The following is a 14673-nucleotide window of genomic DNA, read 5'->3' on the forward strand; positions in this document are numbered from 1 at the left end:
GTTTTGAATAATTGAACAGTATTAATGTATTATTGATAGGAAATTAAGTAAGCTTTTGGAATAACAAAATCACTTTAGTAAAAGTTAGTGTGCTTTTTAAGTACAAAGAATAGAAAAATATTAGAGATATCAAAAATAGTCCCATGAGAGTTATATGGGCAGGATTCCTGGCTGGACAGCTAATAAAACAGAGAGAGAGAGAGAGAGAGAGAGAGAGAATTCCTTGGAACAGGAACTGTTTTTTTTATAAAGACATTGGCTGGTTAAACCTAAAAGAAGTAGTCAACTTTTTCTTCTTTCCCTAATATGATCATTGATCACAGAAAATACTTCTTCGTTATCTCCCATTGAATTTGAAGCTACAGAAGTGGAAATTAAAAAGAGACCATACAAAGAGGGGGGGGGGGGGGGGGGGGGGGGGGATAGCTCTAGGCTCTAGCTATTAATCAATCCTTCTTGCTGCTCCATTGCTTGTGGCCTGGGACCCATTTGGGACATTTTGGACTAAAATAACTTGACACAGCCCTAGAATTCAAGAGCTCTACAATGGGTGCAAATTTCACACATCTGGGTGTCTTGTACTGGTTTATTGATGCACCTAAGCTGATTGCATAGTCCATGAGCTTATCAAATGTCCCTGGTTCAACAATCTTGATCTGCAATGGCCCGATTGACTTATCCGATACACGGCCTTGTCGATACACACTGTTCAGTGACTCTTCAATTGTCAAGCAACAATCTTCAAACACTGATGGTGGAATTGAAGTTGACCCATTGAGGGTAAGTTCCCAAAATAGCACATAGTGACCTGGAATTGTAGTGGTATCTGCATAACTAGTGTACTCAGCTAGTGTTGCATCAAATGGGACCAAATTGTTCATTGCATTCTTCACAGCATTTTGCAGCTCAACCTCATCAGTCTTGTCTGAATCAATGCTAAGAACCACATTTTTCCTGCATATGAAGTTGAATTGTGGGGCCTTGTTCTTGAATCCAGCCACTCTTAGCACATCACCAACTCTGTAGCGATAAAGCCCTGAAAACAACATGCCACAAAAGTTACTCATTAGTAAACAAAATATCTAAAACTATAACATATCATTAAAATACTGTCTATCTAAAAATATTTACCAGCATAAGTGCTGACAACAAGCTCATACTCCTGTCCAAGCTTGACATCCACCAGATCAACAAGCTTTTGTTGCTCCTTCTCATTAAGAGTTTTTGGCATGGAAATTAATTTAGTGGCACCATTGCTTCTATTGACAGGCAAGAACTCGAAATAGGCCATGGTGGGTATGAGGGTATAAGAGACTTCACTTGGGTCACAGAGAGGGTTAAGGTTGACACCAAAGTAGCACTCAGAGGAAGCATACATGGTGCACACAAGTGGGAGGCCATTGCTGTAGTAATCAAGCGTAGGGATGTACTGTGACATAGTGCCAGTCACTATAACATCAATATATTTGGTATTAGGCCACAATTTTGTGATAATCCCTTTCCAAGAATCCTTACCACACTCAGCCTGAACAAAGTCAGCAAGTTTAGGGTCAGGTTTGAGAATTTTCATCACTGCTTCTCGGACCGATGGATCGGTGATTTGGGGGTTAATTGTGCCAGTTCTGATATCACTGCAAAGGAGGGGCCAATGTTTTTCAAGGAATCGGATTGCCCGAATGAATCCGGAGGCGAAAACGGCACCAACTCTAAGGACTTCCTTGTTTTGGCAGAGGCCACAAAGCATTTGTGAGTACATGCTCTGGTAAGAGTCAGGGCAGAGAATGGTTTCATTTGGGCTAGTGTAGTTTGTGTAAGGGTCATAAGGCCTATTCTTGAAATGTGAACTTTTGTAATAGCTTGTCAAAACAGGGCGAGCAACAAGACCACCAGGTGTCTTGGCCTCTGATTTTATGAACAAAAAGTACATTCCTTTGCCTTTCTCAAGACCAGGCACAAATTGGCTCATCACAGGCATTAGTAGGCTATAAAGCAGTGACCTCCTCCCTAGTTCTTCTTCAATAGTTGGCATCAATTTTCTCTCCCCACCTGAAGTGCCAGAACTGCGATACCAAAACAGCCCATTAAGCCAAAACAATCATAGAACAAAACCCAAAAACCAGAAAACCAAAAAAATCCCAACAACCAGTTAAAGTTTCAATCTTTACACACCTTGTCAAGAATTCTGAAATGGGCTTAGAGCAGAGGATTGGTGAGGTATCACCATTAGCAATACGATTGATATCGGATTGAATATCTTCATAGGTGATTGCAGGGACGATTTTCTTGAAAGTCTCACGGTCTGTGTGACCCTTAAGTCCATGTCGCTGTAAATACTCAACATGAGCATTGTGAGAGAGGATCTCTTCAAGAACCTTTTTTTGAACTTCATCGGCGTTTGAAGTTACATCTTCAATGAATTGAAGGGTTTTCTTGTTCTTCTCTGCAAGGCAGTAATCTGTGGGTTTCGATGCTTTCTTTGGTGCTTCAGGCATGGTGAGAGAGAGAGAGAGATTAGAAGAGACGAGAGAGACAGAGAGGTCTTGAAGAGCAAATGGTGCTGGTTGTGTGAGGAAAAAGAAGAGCCAAGTGGGTATATATAGAGACAAACGTGAAGGTGCCAATGATCCAATTCTAGGGACTATAAAGTAAACAAAAGGTATACGGAGGGCCTAAATGTCAAACTACTCTTGAATCAAATTTTGAGTTTTCTTTTTCTTGTACACCCTCAATTGCAACAGAAAAGGGATGAAAGTGGAATTCCCTGCTCTTTGAAGTCAAATGACATGTTATGTAAGAAAGTAAAGCATTCAAATTCCATTTGAAAATGACCCATTGCCTATTATATTGTAGTTTTAAGACTTTAGTCACAAACTTCTATCACCCATCACTACGTAAACATCACAAGTTCAAACTATGGAAACAACTCCAAATTAAATTTTCATTCACAGAATCACAATATTCCCATTGGCGTTTGACTTCAATTCGCGCTGGTTTAACAGTCCGAGTTTAGGCATACATTATATGTTGAAAAGAAAATTTTGTTCATTGTCATTTTCGGTTTAAGAAAAAAAAAGAGAAAAGACAAGAAAGAATGAACCATAAGTTCAACCGGCAATACCCGGTTTTACACTAAAGATTTGACCGGCCGTTCCCGGTTAATCGGCTGTAAATCCTGCGGTTACATGCGCGCTTGCACTACGGATGTCCTACAAAATACCGGCAGCGTTAAAAGATTTCTCACAAATCCCGTTAAAACCCAAAAAACGGCGTACATTTTCAATCTCTCGCGAGATCTTAAAGTCAATGTATCATGGTAAAATCGTAATATAGGGAAAAGGTGTATGTGTACGGTAATAATTGGGGGTTCTTGCTGAAGTATGCAAGTGGGACCTGCCAGCTGTACGCTGACAATGCCTAATTCTATAGACTGCCACGTGCTCGAATAGAAGGTCAGTTCTTTCACGTAGTAATAGTTTTCTTCAAATTGTTTTTCCATGCTAAAATACACGTAATAATAATCGTGTATTATATACAATACGTATAAGCCTATTTTACATCTAAAATACACGTATATGAGTCTTATGAAGTGATCGAGTTGGCTGAGGACGAATAGTCAAAATTGGAATCACCAAATCATTATGTGATTTATCAATGTACTTGTAAATACAATAGACTCGTATATGTGTATTTTAGATTCTCAATTTATGATCTCCATTTTATGTTAAGTTCATGTGAAATGTTGGACATTAAGTGGGCTTTACGTGTGTATTTATAGTCACTGACAATCACACATATAATTTAGGGTAAAATGGGGTGTCATAAATTTGGAATCTGTAACATTGATCTAGTCTTCCCTCTTCAATAGTATTTTACTTTTTTGTTTGTATTTTTCTTAAAAAATATGTAGGTGTATGTGTATTCTATATAATTATATCCTAATTTAATATACATTTTTTGATATAAAATTAATAAAAATATTTTCTTGTTTGACTTGTCATGAAATGTATGTTTTGGATGAATTTGTTTTTTCAAGAAATCAATTTGATGATATGATGTGTTAGCATATTTTAAAGAACAAAAACCAATAAATTCAACGTTGGAATTGGGAGGTAGAAGAAGCAATATTTGTCCTTTGCAGAAATTATTTTTTGGTACCTATCATATCCTTTTAATACCCTTTGATGCTTCAAGTCAAAATGTATAAAACCACACGCAATGTCAACGTTGTAGATTAATGCATGTGTTAGTTAATTAGGTAAGGAAAGAGTAATGTAATTTGATGATATTTATAGTGTCAATTTAACTTAGTTAATGAGTTCTATGAAGTTTTTTTTTTTCCTTTTTAATTCGAGATAAAGTGAGTATTATTATAGTCTCATCAAAGTGTCCTTATTAATATATATATATATAAGCTACAATGAAGGTAATTAAATCGACCTTACAAAAAAAAAAACTCAAGTGTATTCAAATTCGATTTGAGTATAATCCTAATTAATTTATTAATTTAGCCATTTGTAAAATAGTTTATAAGCTGTTAAGCATTTAGAAATAGTGAACAATTTATAAGGTCAATATTAGGATAACTTATAAACCGTATAAAATAAATTAATTTATAAACACAACTTATAAGTTGTTTAGTGCTTGATAAATGAGAAGTAGTATTCCCACCCCTCAAATTGGTTATCCCACCCCCAAATCATTAAATTATATTTTTTAATATTATTTTATATATGATTTGATATTTGATTATTTGTTTTGCGTGTGATTTGACATTTGATTTTCATTCCAAAAATTATTTTTCTCACTCCCTAATTGGTTTTTCCACCCCATCAATTAATTAAAGTAAACTTATTATATCATATCAATGCAGATTAGCGAGTAGGGATCGGCATTGGACCCGGGCCGAGCCCAATTTTGAGAATCAAGCTTCGGTTCGGGCCTTTGGGTCGAGCCCAACTTTTGACTATTTAATATTTATGTATTTATTATATATGTATGTGTATATATATATATAATGTATGCTACAAGTTGTGGATTTAGGGCTATTGCTGGGTCATTAGGGTACGATAATAATACATGGATCAACGTTCGACAAGACTTGATTGGCGAGCTGAAAACATTGGGGTAAGTATGTTGACTTATTTGGTGGTTATGAGCGTGCATCATCTATCCACAACTCACTGACATTTTTTGAAATAGATATGATTTGTGAATGGTAATCACTTCGTTCAATTGACATTGACTGATTGTAATCCGATACCTCCTATTATGACTTAGTGGTTTAGATACAGGTATGATTATGCGAACGAATGAGTCACTCCTTATAGAGAACAACTTACAACATATATTAAATGTCAAATGTCAAATCACACGTAATTCGAAAGAATCAAATATCAAATCATATATAAATTAATATTAAAAAATGAAAATCAAAAAGTGGGGGTGGGATTACCATTTTTAGGGGGTGTGAATAATATTTCTCTTGATAAATAAACAATTTGAGATAGTCAACACACTTTTTTTTTGGGTAACCGAAAATAACACCACATAAATTTTTTATTTAAATATTTGATATGAACCTAAACTAGGATCACCGACCCTGTGAACACAAAATTTAATATAAATTAGCAAATCCTCAAACAAAAGGATTAATATTTAACTGCTTGTGATGAGATTGGATGTGCTTGAAATGAGGCTTGTTCATGGTCGGCAATTATTGGTAATAAACAAAAAGCCACGTCATCGTTTGTTTACATATATATAGATATTATATCCAAACACCGAGAGTTCACAATATCTATACCCGGAAATGAAGAGAATTTGTTGGATAAAAGCTCTCTCAAACTGTTGTCATCACCACGTCAGCTAAATAGCCCTCTTTAACCATGTAGGCCTATAGGGATGACAAAAAATCAGTTCCGGGTGGGACAATAATATATATTTACGAAATATTTATATGTCCGGATCCTAATTCGAATTGGATTTTGAACATACTTAATTAATTAAACCCGGATTGGTTTAAATCCGGACAAGTAAATCGGACAACAACCTAATTCTAGTTAGGATCCGCACTAGTAAATCGAATAATATTTATATGTTTTGACCAAGACCAGGTTTTAAACGAACACAATTTTTGTATTTTGACTCAGATTTTGGACATATAATTTATATTCAAATTTAGTTTAATCCGAGATATGAGCCAAATTCGGTCATAATTTTACCACCCCTAAAAGCATGTCTCTTGTCTCTAAATTTCCCGCCACGTGTAACCACCCCGAACTGCTCGCTACTTGTCCACCACTTGAAGAATTTATTACGTGTCACGTAAAGAGAGGCGTTGACCTAATTAATAAACATATCACCGACGGGTCATGCAATCGGATGGCTAGAAATCCTACAAGGTCATATGACTTGAAAACTAAAGCAGCCAACAGGTGAAATCAGTGGAGCCAACTTTGGGGCGGGTGCACCCAACTGAGAAGAAGCAGGCAGCTAGGCCCGCACCCAAGTGGGGCGCCTCGTGCTTGGTGGTGAAGTGTGTGTGTGAGCGAGGGTTTTTAGGGAATGTTTGCGTGGGAGAGGGCGTGTGGGAGACACAGACAGTAATGCAAATCTTTGACGTTGACTTTCTTCATAATCAGATATTTTTGTTTTAATTATTGCTTTGGACATCTCGAGAAATATTCTTGGAAAGAACAAATGCATGAAATCCAGGAAGAAAATTAAGAATGGTGAAAGTCCCATGCTCTTCTTCTCTGTCCTTGTCTCCCATTACTAGATCCATGCATTGTCGTTTGCTTGCAATTCTAGGACAAATTTGGTTAATAATTGTGTTCTATATGAAAAGGATAATTAAGAGATTGGTCAATGGATTTATTGTGTTGCTCATGTATGCATTTATTTACATCAAAGTCAATTCATTAATTTGTGTACAATTATGAGAAATCTCACCTTACTCACATTAATAATATTGTCCGTTTTGAGTTTATCATATCACTGTGGATGCATTGACCAACACGATTTTTATTTTTCTGAGTCGTCGCCTATGATACTTAGATCCACAAAAGCCTTGTTTGGATATTGGACCCTTTCACACAACTCAATATTGTCCTATCTGAACTCTAATTCATTGTCCATACATCGGCTTAGCTTTAAGGTTTTGTTGACTTTATGGTATAGGTCTTGGTTTTATGAGAGATATTTGGGCTTTTCTTATAAAGTACATCGCTTGGTATTCCCAAACGTATTGATCATATCTTGAATCGTTGAAATTTGTTGATAAAAATTTATTATAACATTTATTTATATATCAACTACACCCAATTGTTGCAATTTAATGTTTACCTAACACACCGATCGAGATTTATGTGTTTTTCCATGAGAAATTCTTTATATGATGAAATCCATTTAATAATTGTGTTCTATATGAAAAAGATAATTAAGAGATTGGTCAATAGATTTATTGTGTTGTTCATGTATGCATTTATTTGCATCAAAGTCAATTCATTAATTTGTGTACAATCATGAGATATTTGAGCTGATACACATTAATAATATTGTTCGTTTTGGGTTTATAATCGGATCATCGTGAATACATTGCCTGACATGATTTCGTCTTTTTGAGTCGTCAACTATGATACTTAGGCCTAGAAAAAAAATCTTGTTTGGAGATTGAAGATTGAGCCCTCTCACACAACTCAATATTGTCCTCTTTGAACTCTAATACATTATGGATATATCGGTTATCTTTAAGATTTTATTGGCTCTATGACACAAGCTTTGATTTTATGAGAGATGCTTGACCTTTAATTTCTTATAAACCATGTCACTAAATGGTATTCCCCAAATGTATTGATCATAACTTGAATCGTTGAAATTTGCTGGTACAAATTTATTATAACAATTATATATCAACTACACCCAATTGTTGCAATTTAATGTTTTATCTAACACACCGAGATTTATGTTTTTTTCCATGAGAAAATACATTGTAACGAAATGAAGTATTGGATTCTTTATATGATGAAATTCATTTACAAGTCAAAGGTCTTAATTCATTTGACTTCACGGTTTTGGCTCTTAAAGACATATCACAAGCTTGGACGGTGTCATTACAATAAATTTAAGGAAACAAACTTTGGGATTGTTCATGTTGGCACATTCTATGCATGGTTAATTCATAATATTTTTCATATTGGGATTAATAATTCCTCTAAAATATTAATGGTGACAATTAACCTTCTAGAACGCCATATCACACGTACAATTAATCCTAACTTTTGGACATTAATCTTTTTTTTTAATCGAGATCAACTTAACAGGCATGCTCTTTGAAAAGTCCATTAAGATCAACTTAGGCATGCGTAAATTCGTCTGACGAGTAAGTTTGGTTGAGACACAATGCAAACCATTTGAAAATAACTGCTCCAATTTAGAATCGAACTCACGTACTCGGCGAGATTCTTTGCATTCTAAGTTCGGAGAGATAACCAAATGAGTCATCGCCAAGTGGTTAATTGGAATTGGACAATAATTAAAGAATGTACAAGATTTGATAATTAGAGATTAATGCCAGATAAGATATGAGTTGGCTGAGGATATATAAATCACTTTAAGTGGAGGGTTCAAATTTGACTCTCTCTGTTAATGGGTCGACGCCAAGTCTCGGGAGGATCGAAAGATTTAGTATATCGCCAACCCAAAGCACATAGATCACTAAATTTTTGGAAAATTAATAATTACACAAGTCGTTAAATCATAACTTATTAATTAAGGAACCAATTATGTGGTCCCTAAATCATCATGTTGCGAGATGGAGACACACTTTGCATCAAATCCGTACAAAAAAGCAACTATTGCATCACGTACGGGGGTCGTCAATTGTAAGTTAATTACCGTGATATATTAAACAATTATAATCAAGTTGATAATTAATGCTAGATTTTAATAGGTTTGATAATACAAAAACTACCCATCCAATGAGATGTTAACACGTGTCACCCTAACGTTACTGAGGAAATAGGGACGAGGTAGTACAATCTAGCTAGAAACATCACAGTCAATCGAGATGCCACATCGGCTAGCTATCGCATTGAGATGGTTTTACAAGTCTCTTCGAGAACCCCAGGTGACCAAACACCTCGGTAATCGAGGAGTGATTTTCACTTAACAGAAAAGAAATCAAAGGGATTTACCTCTATAAATCTTGACTATAATCACGGATAATCAATTATCATGACTCATATAAAAGGAGACTTCAATCCAGGTAAATCTTTCTCACATTATCACTTTTTGATTATTAGCTAAAGAAAAAACCCCGAACATTGAGCAATCTCCACGACGCCGTTCTTTACCAAACTATCTTAAACGTCGGAACATCACCTTGAAATACACTTCGAGACCCTCAAAGCTCATTATTTTTTCTATGAAGTAAGCAAAAACATCTATCTCCTAATCTCTAGCTCGACCCTTGTTATGTTAGTAAAACCGAACAGCCAGATCACATGTGCAAGTACTTTACTTTTTTTTGGCAGCTAAAGGGACATTGGAGATTGTGTTTGATGTCTCAATTTTTGATGATCACATGCATGCAAGTACTTCACTTTCTTTTTTGACAGCTTTGAACAAAAGGGGCATTGGAGATTGTGTTTGATGTCTCAATTTTTCTTTTCCATTGGTTTAACAATGTTGCAGGCATATTATGCATGGTTTGAAATCTCTTTTGATCGTTTTTCTTTTCAGGTGCAAAAGAGCATAAAAATAAGATTATATGGAATACGTATATACACAACAAGAAATTAGGTTTTCACCTGCGAAACTATATATACCTGCAGTTTTTGGTGATGATAGGTATAAAAATATTTTATCCGCCGTTTGCAAAATCGTAAATATTTTTCTTATAATATTTTATATAGCTGCGGCCATAATATGCATACAGGAACAACACGTTGTCGTTTCGTCAAAATTATGGGAGTAGTAGAGCTGCTGCTCCTAGTGAAAAATCATTATTCAAGCTCTCGCTAGTACTTGTACTGAGTAATGTATCTAATAATTGTCATGGTTTTATCGTGTTGATCAAGGAAACTTAGGTCATACACTGTTCATGAAACATAATGGTAAGAAAGTAACATTGTTTACAGTAGAGGAATCAACATTGGATATTAGGGGTATGAAACCTAGTGCGGAGATCCAGGGGTAGCACTCTTGGAATTTTTTTTTTGGTTATATATATATCATTTGTTAACATCAAGATAAAAGTAAAAACCATATACATAAATTTGATAAAATGTTTACAATTGTTTTTATCAAGTTCTCATGTTTTGATAATATTGCATAATAACCTCATTTGAAAGTCGAACAAACATTTCTTTCTCAATGTATATAACTAGACAATCATTATGCAAATAATCTCCCATTCGATTTCACGAGCTTCACAATTTTCATAACTGAAAATGTCCTCTATGGTTATAGTTACCACATGTAAAGTCAATGCTAGTGTTATTAGTTTATACACACGCGATACAGCAAGTTATACCTTATAGCAACAATTTTCTCTACAAGATTAGCAATCTCATGAACCCTACAAATTTGATCGAACACTTCTATTTTTTTCCTCAGTATTTTAGGAGGGATGGAATAGTTAGGTTAAATTTTTTTAATTTTTTTCTATGTACCGTTATTATTAAAAAAAATTTCCAAGGAGGGGCAGCCGCCCACCCTTGGCAAAGGGTGGTTCCGCCCTTTCTTGCTTATCATATATGTTGATGATATAATTGTTACTGGAGATGATGTACCAGAAATTGAGAGATTACAAAAGCACCTTTTGTCAGAGTTTGAGATGAAAGACCTAGGAGGACTCAAGTACTTCTTGGATATTGAAGTTGCACGGTCTCCAGAGGGAATTTGTCTATCACAACGGAAGTATGTTTTGGACCTTCTATCCGAAACTAGTATGCTTGCATGCAAGCCGGTTGATACTCCAATTGTGTAAAATCATCATATGGGTATTTATGAGGATCAAATTCCTACAAACAAAGAAAGATACCAGAAGTTGGTAGGGAAGTTGATCTATTTATCATTGACGAGACCCGATATTGTGTACGCGGTAAGTGTTGTCAGTCAGTTCATGCATGCACCAAGTGAGGATCACATGGAAGCAGTTACTCGTATTCTGAGTTACTTGAAGGGAAGCCCATGCAAAGGATTATGTTTTCGAAAACATGGTCATCTGAATGTAGAAGGGTACATTGATGCGTATTGGGGGTTTCCGAAAGCATGGTCTTGTGAAAGTAGAAGGGTACATGGATGTAGATTGGGCTGGTAATATTGTTAATCGGCGGTCTACGTCTGGTTACTTTACATTCGTGGCAGGCAACCTAGTGACATGGAGAAGCAAGAAGCAAAATGTAGTGGCTCAATCCTCTACAGAAGCCGAGTATAGAGGGATGGCGCAAGGGATTTGTGAACTTTTGTGGATTAGGATTTTATCATTGAAATCAGGTTCAAGCCAGAAGAACTGATGCACCTATATTGTGACAATCAAACAACAAAGGAGATAACAGATAATCCAGTTCAACATGACCGTACTAAACATGTTGAGGTGGATCTACATTTCATCAAGGAGAAACTAGAAGATGAGTTGGTAGAGGTTCCATTCGTAAAGTCAGATCAACAATTGGTAGATGTTTTAACTCATGCCGTACTACAAAGGTATTTCATGAATCATTGGACAAGTTGGGCTTAATAGACATCTACGCACCAACTTGAGAGGGGGTGTTAAACAAGTCAACATAATATTCTCTTATTATATGATTGGTTTCTGTATGTGTAAGTTTCCTCATCAAAGGGTAATTGATACCCGTGAATCACTGATTGGTGATTAATATTGCCTCCATGAGAGAGAATAAACTGCACACTTTCAATCAATCCTTTAACACATAATTAGTAATTTCTTGGACTAGACAATCGTCATATATATATATATATATATATAGGGTAGGGGGATAAATTAGATAAAATTCGATTGAAGTGACATTCTATGTCAATAAAGGTGGCTCTCTGTAGTACTTGACCTTGTCCGAACATAACGTGTCCAGCCATGGTTTAAAGTGAACATATATATCCCACTATTTATATAGACAATCCACTTTCAATTTCTTTTCTGTCTTTTTGTTTTTCTTGCTTTCACTTTGATAATTGGATTGTGATTGTGATTTTACCCCATTATGATCCCAAAGAGGTAGTGATTCTGATTCACAATGCTATAGGAAAAAAAAAAAAGTCTTTTATCCACTCACTGTTTTACATGCACTCTTGTCGGACAAAGTGCCTTAAAGATTAGGGACATTTGCTCATGTAAAGCTCCCTACATTGTAAAAGAATCTACATTTTTGTGTGCCTTTAATTTCTCTTTTCCTCATAGAAAATGAGTTCATTGAGTTGATTTTGCATAAATGAAAAATCGTATCCTATAACACTACAAACGCATTGACATGTTAATATTTCATCATGTGGTGAATGTCAATATTGTTTTTTTTAAGCAATTAAGAAGACTAGTATTAGAGAAACCATCTACAATAATCATATACATGCAATTATTCATTTTCACAAGAGGGAAACAATTATAGTTTTCTGCGTCAATTTACCAACCCTAAAGTCGATAACTATGACTCAAACCGGATATTTCACAGCGAATTGAATTGGTACTCTGATAGTTACGTCCATGAAGAGTTGTTATATTGGTTGCCGATACCAACCTTTAAAAAAACAAGAAAGAACACCGAACCAACTATCATTTTTGGCTCATCTACTCTTCACTAGATACACATATAATACAAGTCATTGTTCTCTCCATACAAACCAAATAGATGCCCATGCCCCGTGTGATTTTTTACTCTTGAAAAGCCATATCTAACACAAAACCCTAATCCTATGGAGTCTTGTTCCATCAAATAATATAAGATTAAACAGTGACCTAGTAATCTAGCAAGGAATCAATTTGGTTGACTTGATTCCATTCAAAGCATAAGTATATAGGATTATAAATATTTTTTTTTATTAAAAAAACATTATTAAGATAAAAAGGAAATTCACCCCAAAAAAGCTTGAAAATGAAATCTCGCACTTTCAAATTAATCAAAAGCAAGTTGTTCTAGCTAGCTGGACTCACTTTCTAGACCTAATCAATTGGTGGGTTGAATCAACTATAGTTAAACAACTTTTCTATGATATGATTATCAAAAGAAATCCTTGTTTAACTATCTAGCTAGGGACATGATCATAAAAAATGTACATTATATATCCATTAAATATTTGAGGTATAAGAAAGAAACAAGTGTACATGAGCACTTAAAAGTTCAAGAACTGTAAATGGGCTATATACCTTATCAACGAATAGTTCCAAAGAGGGAAAGAATTAAAGACATTGAAACAAAAATGCTATGATTGGTGCTTACCGTCTCAAACGTACATATTAATTTATAAGATTTTTTTGAGAATTTTATAAAATGAAGAACCAACCAACCAAATGGGGGTGACTTGGGTTCTGGCCACAAGGTCACATGGTAGTAAGAACATAAAATGAGTCTGTCGGCTCACTTTTTAGGGTGAGGATTGGATTCCTAATGATGATGATATGTTACATGAACAAACATTTTGATTATGGTAGTCTATATATATATTCATGACAAGATTGATCAAGAAAAGAAAGTGAAGAGAAATCCCACTTAGAATAAGATTATAATTATCAACTTTTAATGGGTGATTCCAAAAGCAACAATTCTCCATCGTTAAGCAGTCTTAGATTCTAATTAATTAATTGATTGATTAAAAAAACATATATACCCATGAAAGTTTGATTTAGAGTTTTAGACCCACATGGAGTTCATGTCAAATCCAATAGAGATCATCAATTAATTTGCTAAATTAGCTAGGGGGTTCAAGTTCAACCCCTTTGAGCCCATCCTTTCATGTCTCCTTTTAGGCTAGCCAATTGGGTCCACATGGTGCGAACACCCGCTTGACCACAAAGTACTTCTCTTTTAGGCTATGATTGCACTCATATGGGCTAATAGGGGGGGTACACTTTTGTTTTTGAACTTCAACCTTTTCTTTCTTTGGTCTCCATCATCACTTTTTCAATACTATTTTTATGATTTGACAAATAGATAGATCATAGAAGTTAGATTTTTGTAGTTTTTTCTTAAAAAAATAAAATTTGGTTGAGAGGGTGAATTTGAGTGTGCTAACTCCACACCTGACAATTTCGATGTTATTTCCTTATATGGGCCACAGACTCATCGGAGCTTCTCCTCGCACAGGTTTAGGCCCAATCTAAATTGGTTCCAGCGTGAAGCGAGTTAGGTTGACGGTTAGAGTTTAGAGCTAGTCCAAGTGTTTAGTGGACATGTTGTTTGCTATCCAATGGAAATGTTGAGTTGCGAAATTCTCAATATCAAAAAAAAAATTATATATTTTTTTTAATTTTTTTTTGGGGTTTTGAAACCATGTAAGGTGGGGAACATATTCATATGGTAAGTTGAATAAAGAATATTCATGTATATGGCAAAAAAGGTTGCATCATGAATGACTGTGTCCTCACTCAAATAGGGTTTAAGAGGGGGATTGTGGATCATTTATGCGTTGTGAAGAAACCCCTAGTTTGTCTAGATAGTG

General features: G+C 35.1%; 1 protein-coding gene across 1 annotated transcript; it reads right to left on the minus strand.

The window, feature by feature from the left end:
* Positions 1-414: 414 nt before the first annotated feature.
* On the minus strand, positions 415-2523 carry LOC119988646 (indole-3-acetic acid-amido synthetase GH3.6-like). Its single transcript, XM_038833760.1, has 3 exons — positions 2170-2523; positions 1132-2060; positions 415-1036 (listed from the first exon to the last, which is right to left on the minus strand). The coding sequence occupies exons 1-3, from the start codon at positions 2490-2492 to the stop codon at positions 447-449; spliced, it is 1842 nt and encodes a 613-aa protein (XP_038689688.1). The 5' UTR covers positions 2493-2523; the 3' UTR covers positions 415-446.
* Positions 2524-14673: the final 12150 nt, after the last annotated feature.

This window comes from Tripterygium wilfordii, chromosome 21 (genome assembly GCF_013401445.1).
Source record: "Tripterygium wilfordii isolate XIE 37 chromosome 21, ASM1340144v1, whole genome shotgun sequence".
Lineage (NCBI taxonomy): Eukaryota > Viridiplantae > Streptophyta > Magnoliopsida > Celastrales > Celastraceae > Tripterygium > Tripterygium wilfordii.

Excerpts from the sequence above, each read along its gene's own strand:
- LOC119988646 (XM_038833760.1), bottom strand. The coding sequence starts at position 2,492 with ATGCCTGAAGCACCAAAGAAAGCATCGAAACCCACAGATTACTGCCTT. Across the intron at positions 2,061-2,169 it reads ATTTCAGAATTCTTGACAAG|TTCTGGCACTTCAGGTGGGG; the intron begins GTGTGTAAAGAT and ends TTGGTATCGCAG. Across the intron at positions 1,037-1,131 it reads TGTTGTCAGCACTTATGCTG|GGCTTTATCGCTACAGAGTT; the intron begins GTAAATATTTTT and ends TGTTGTTTTCAG.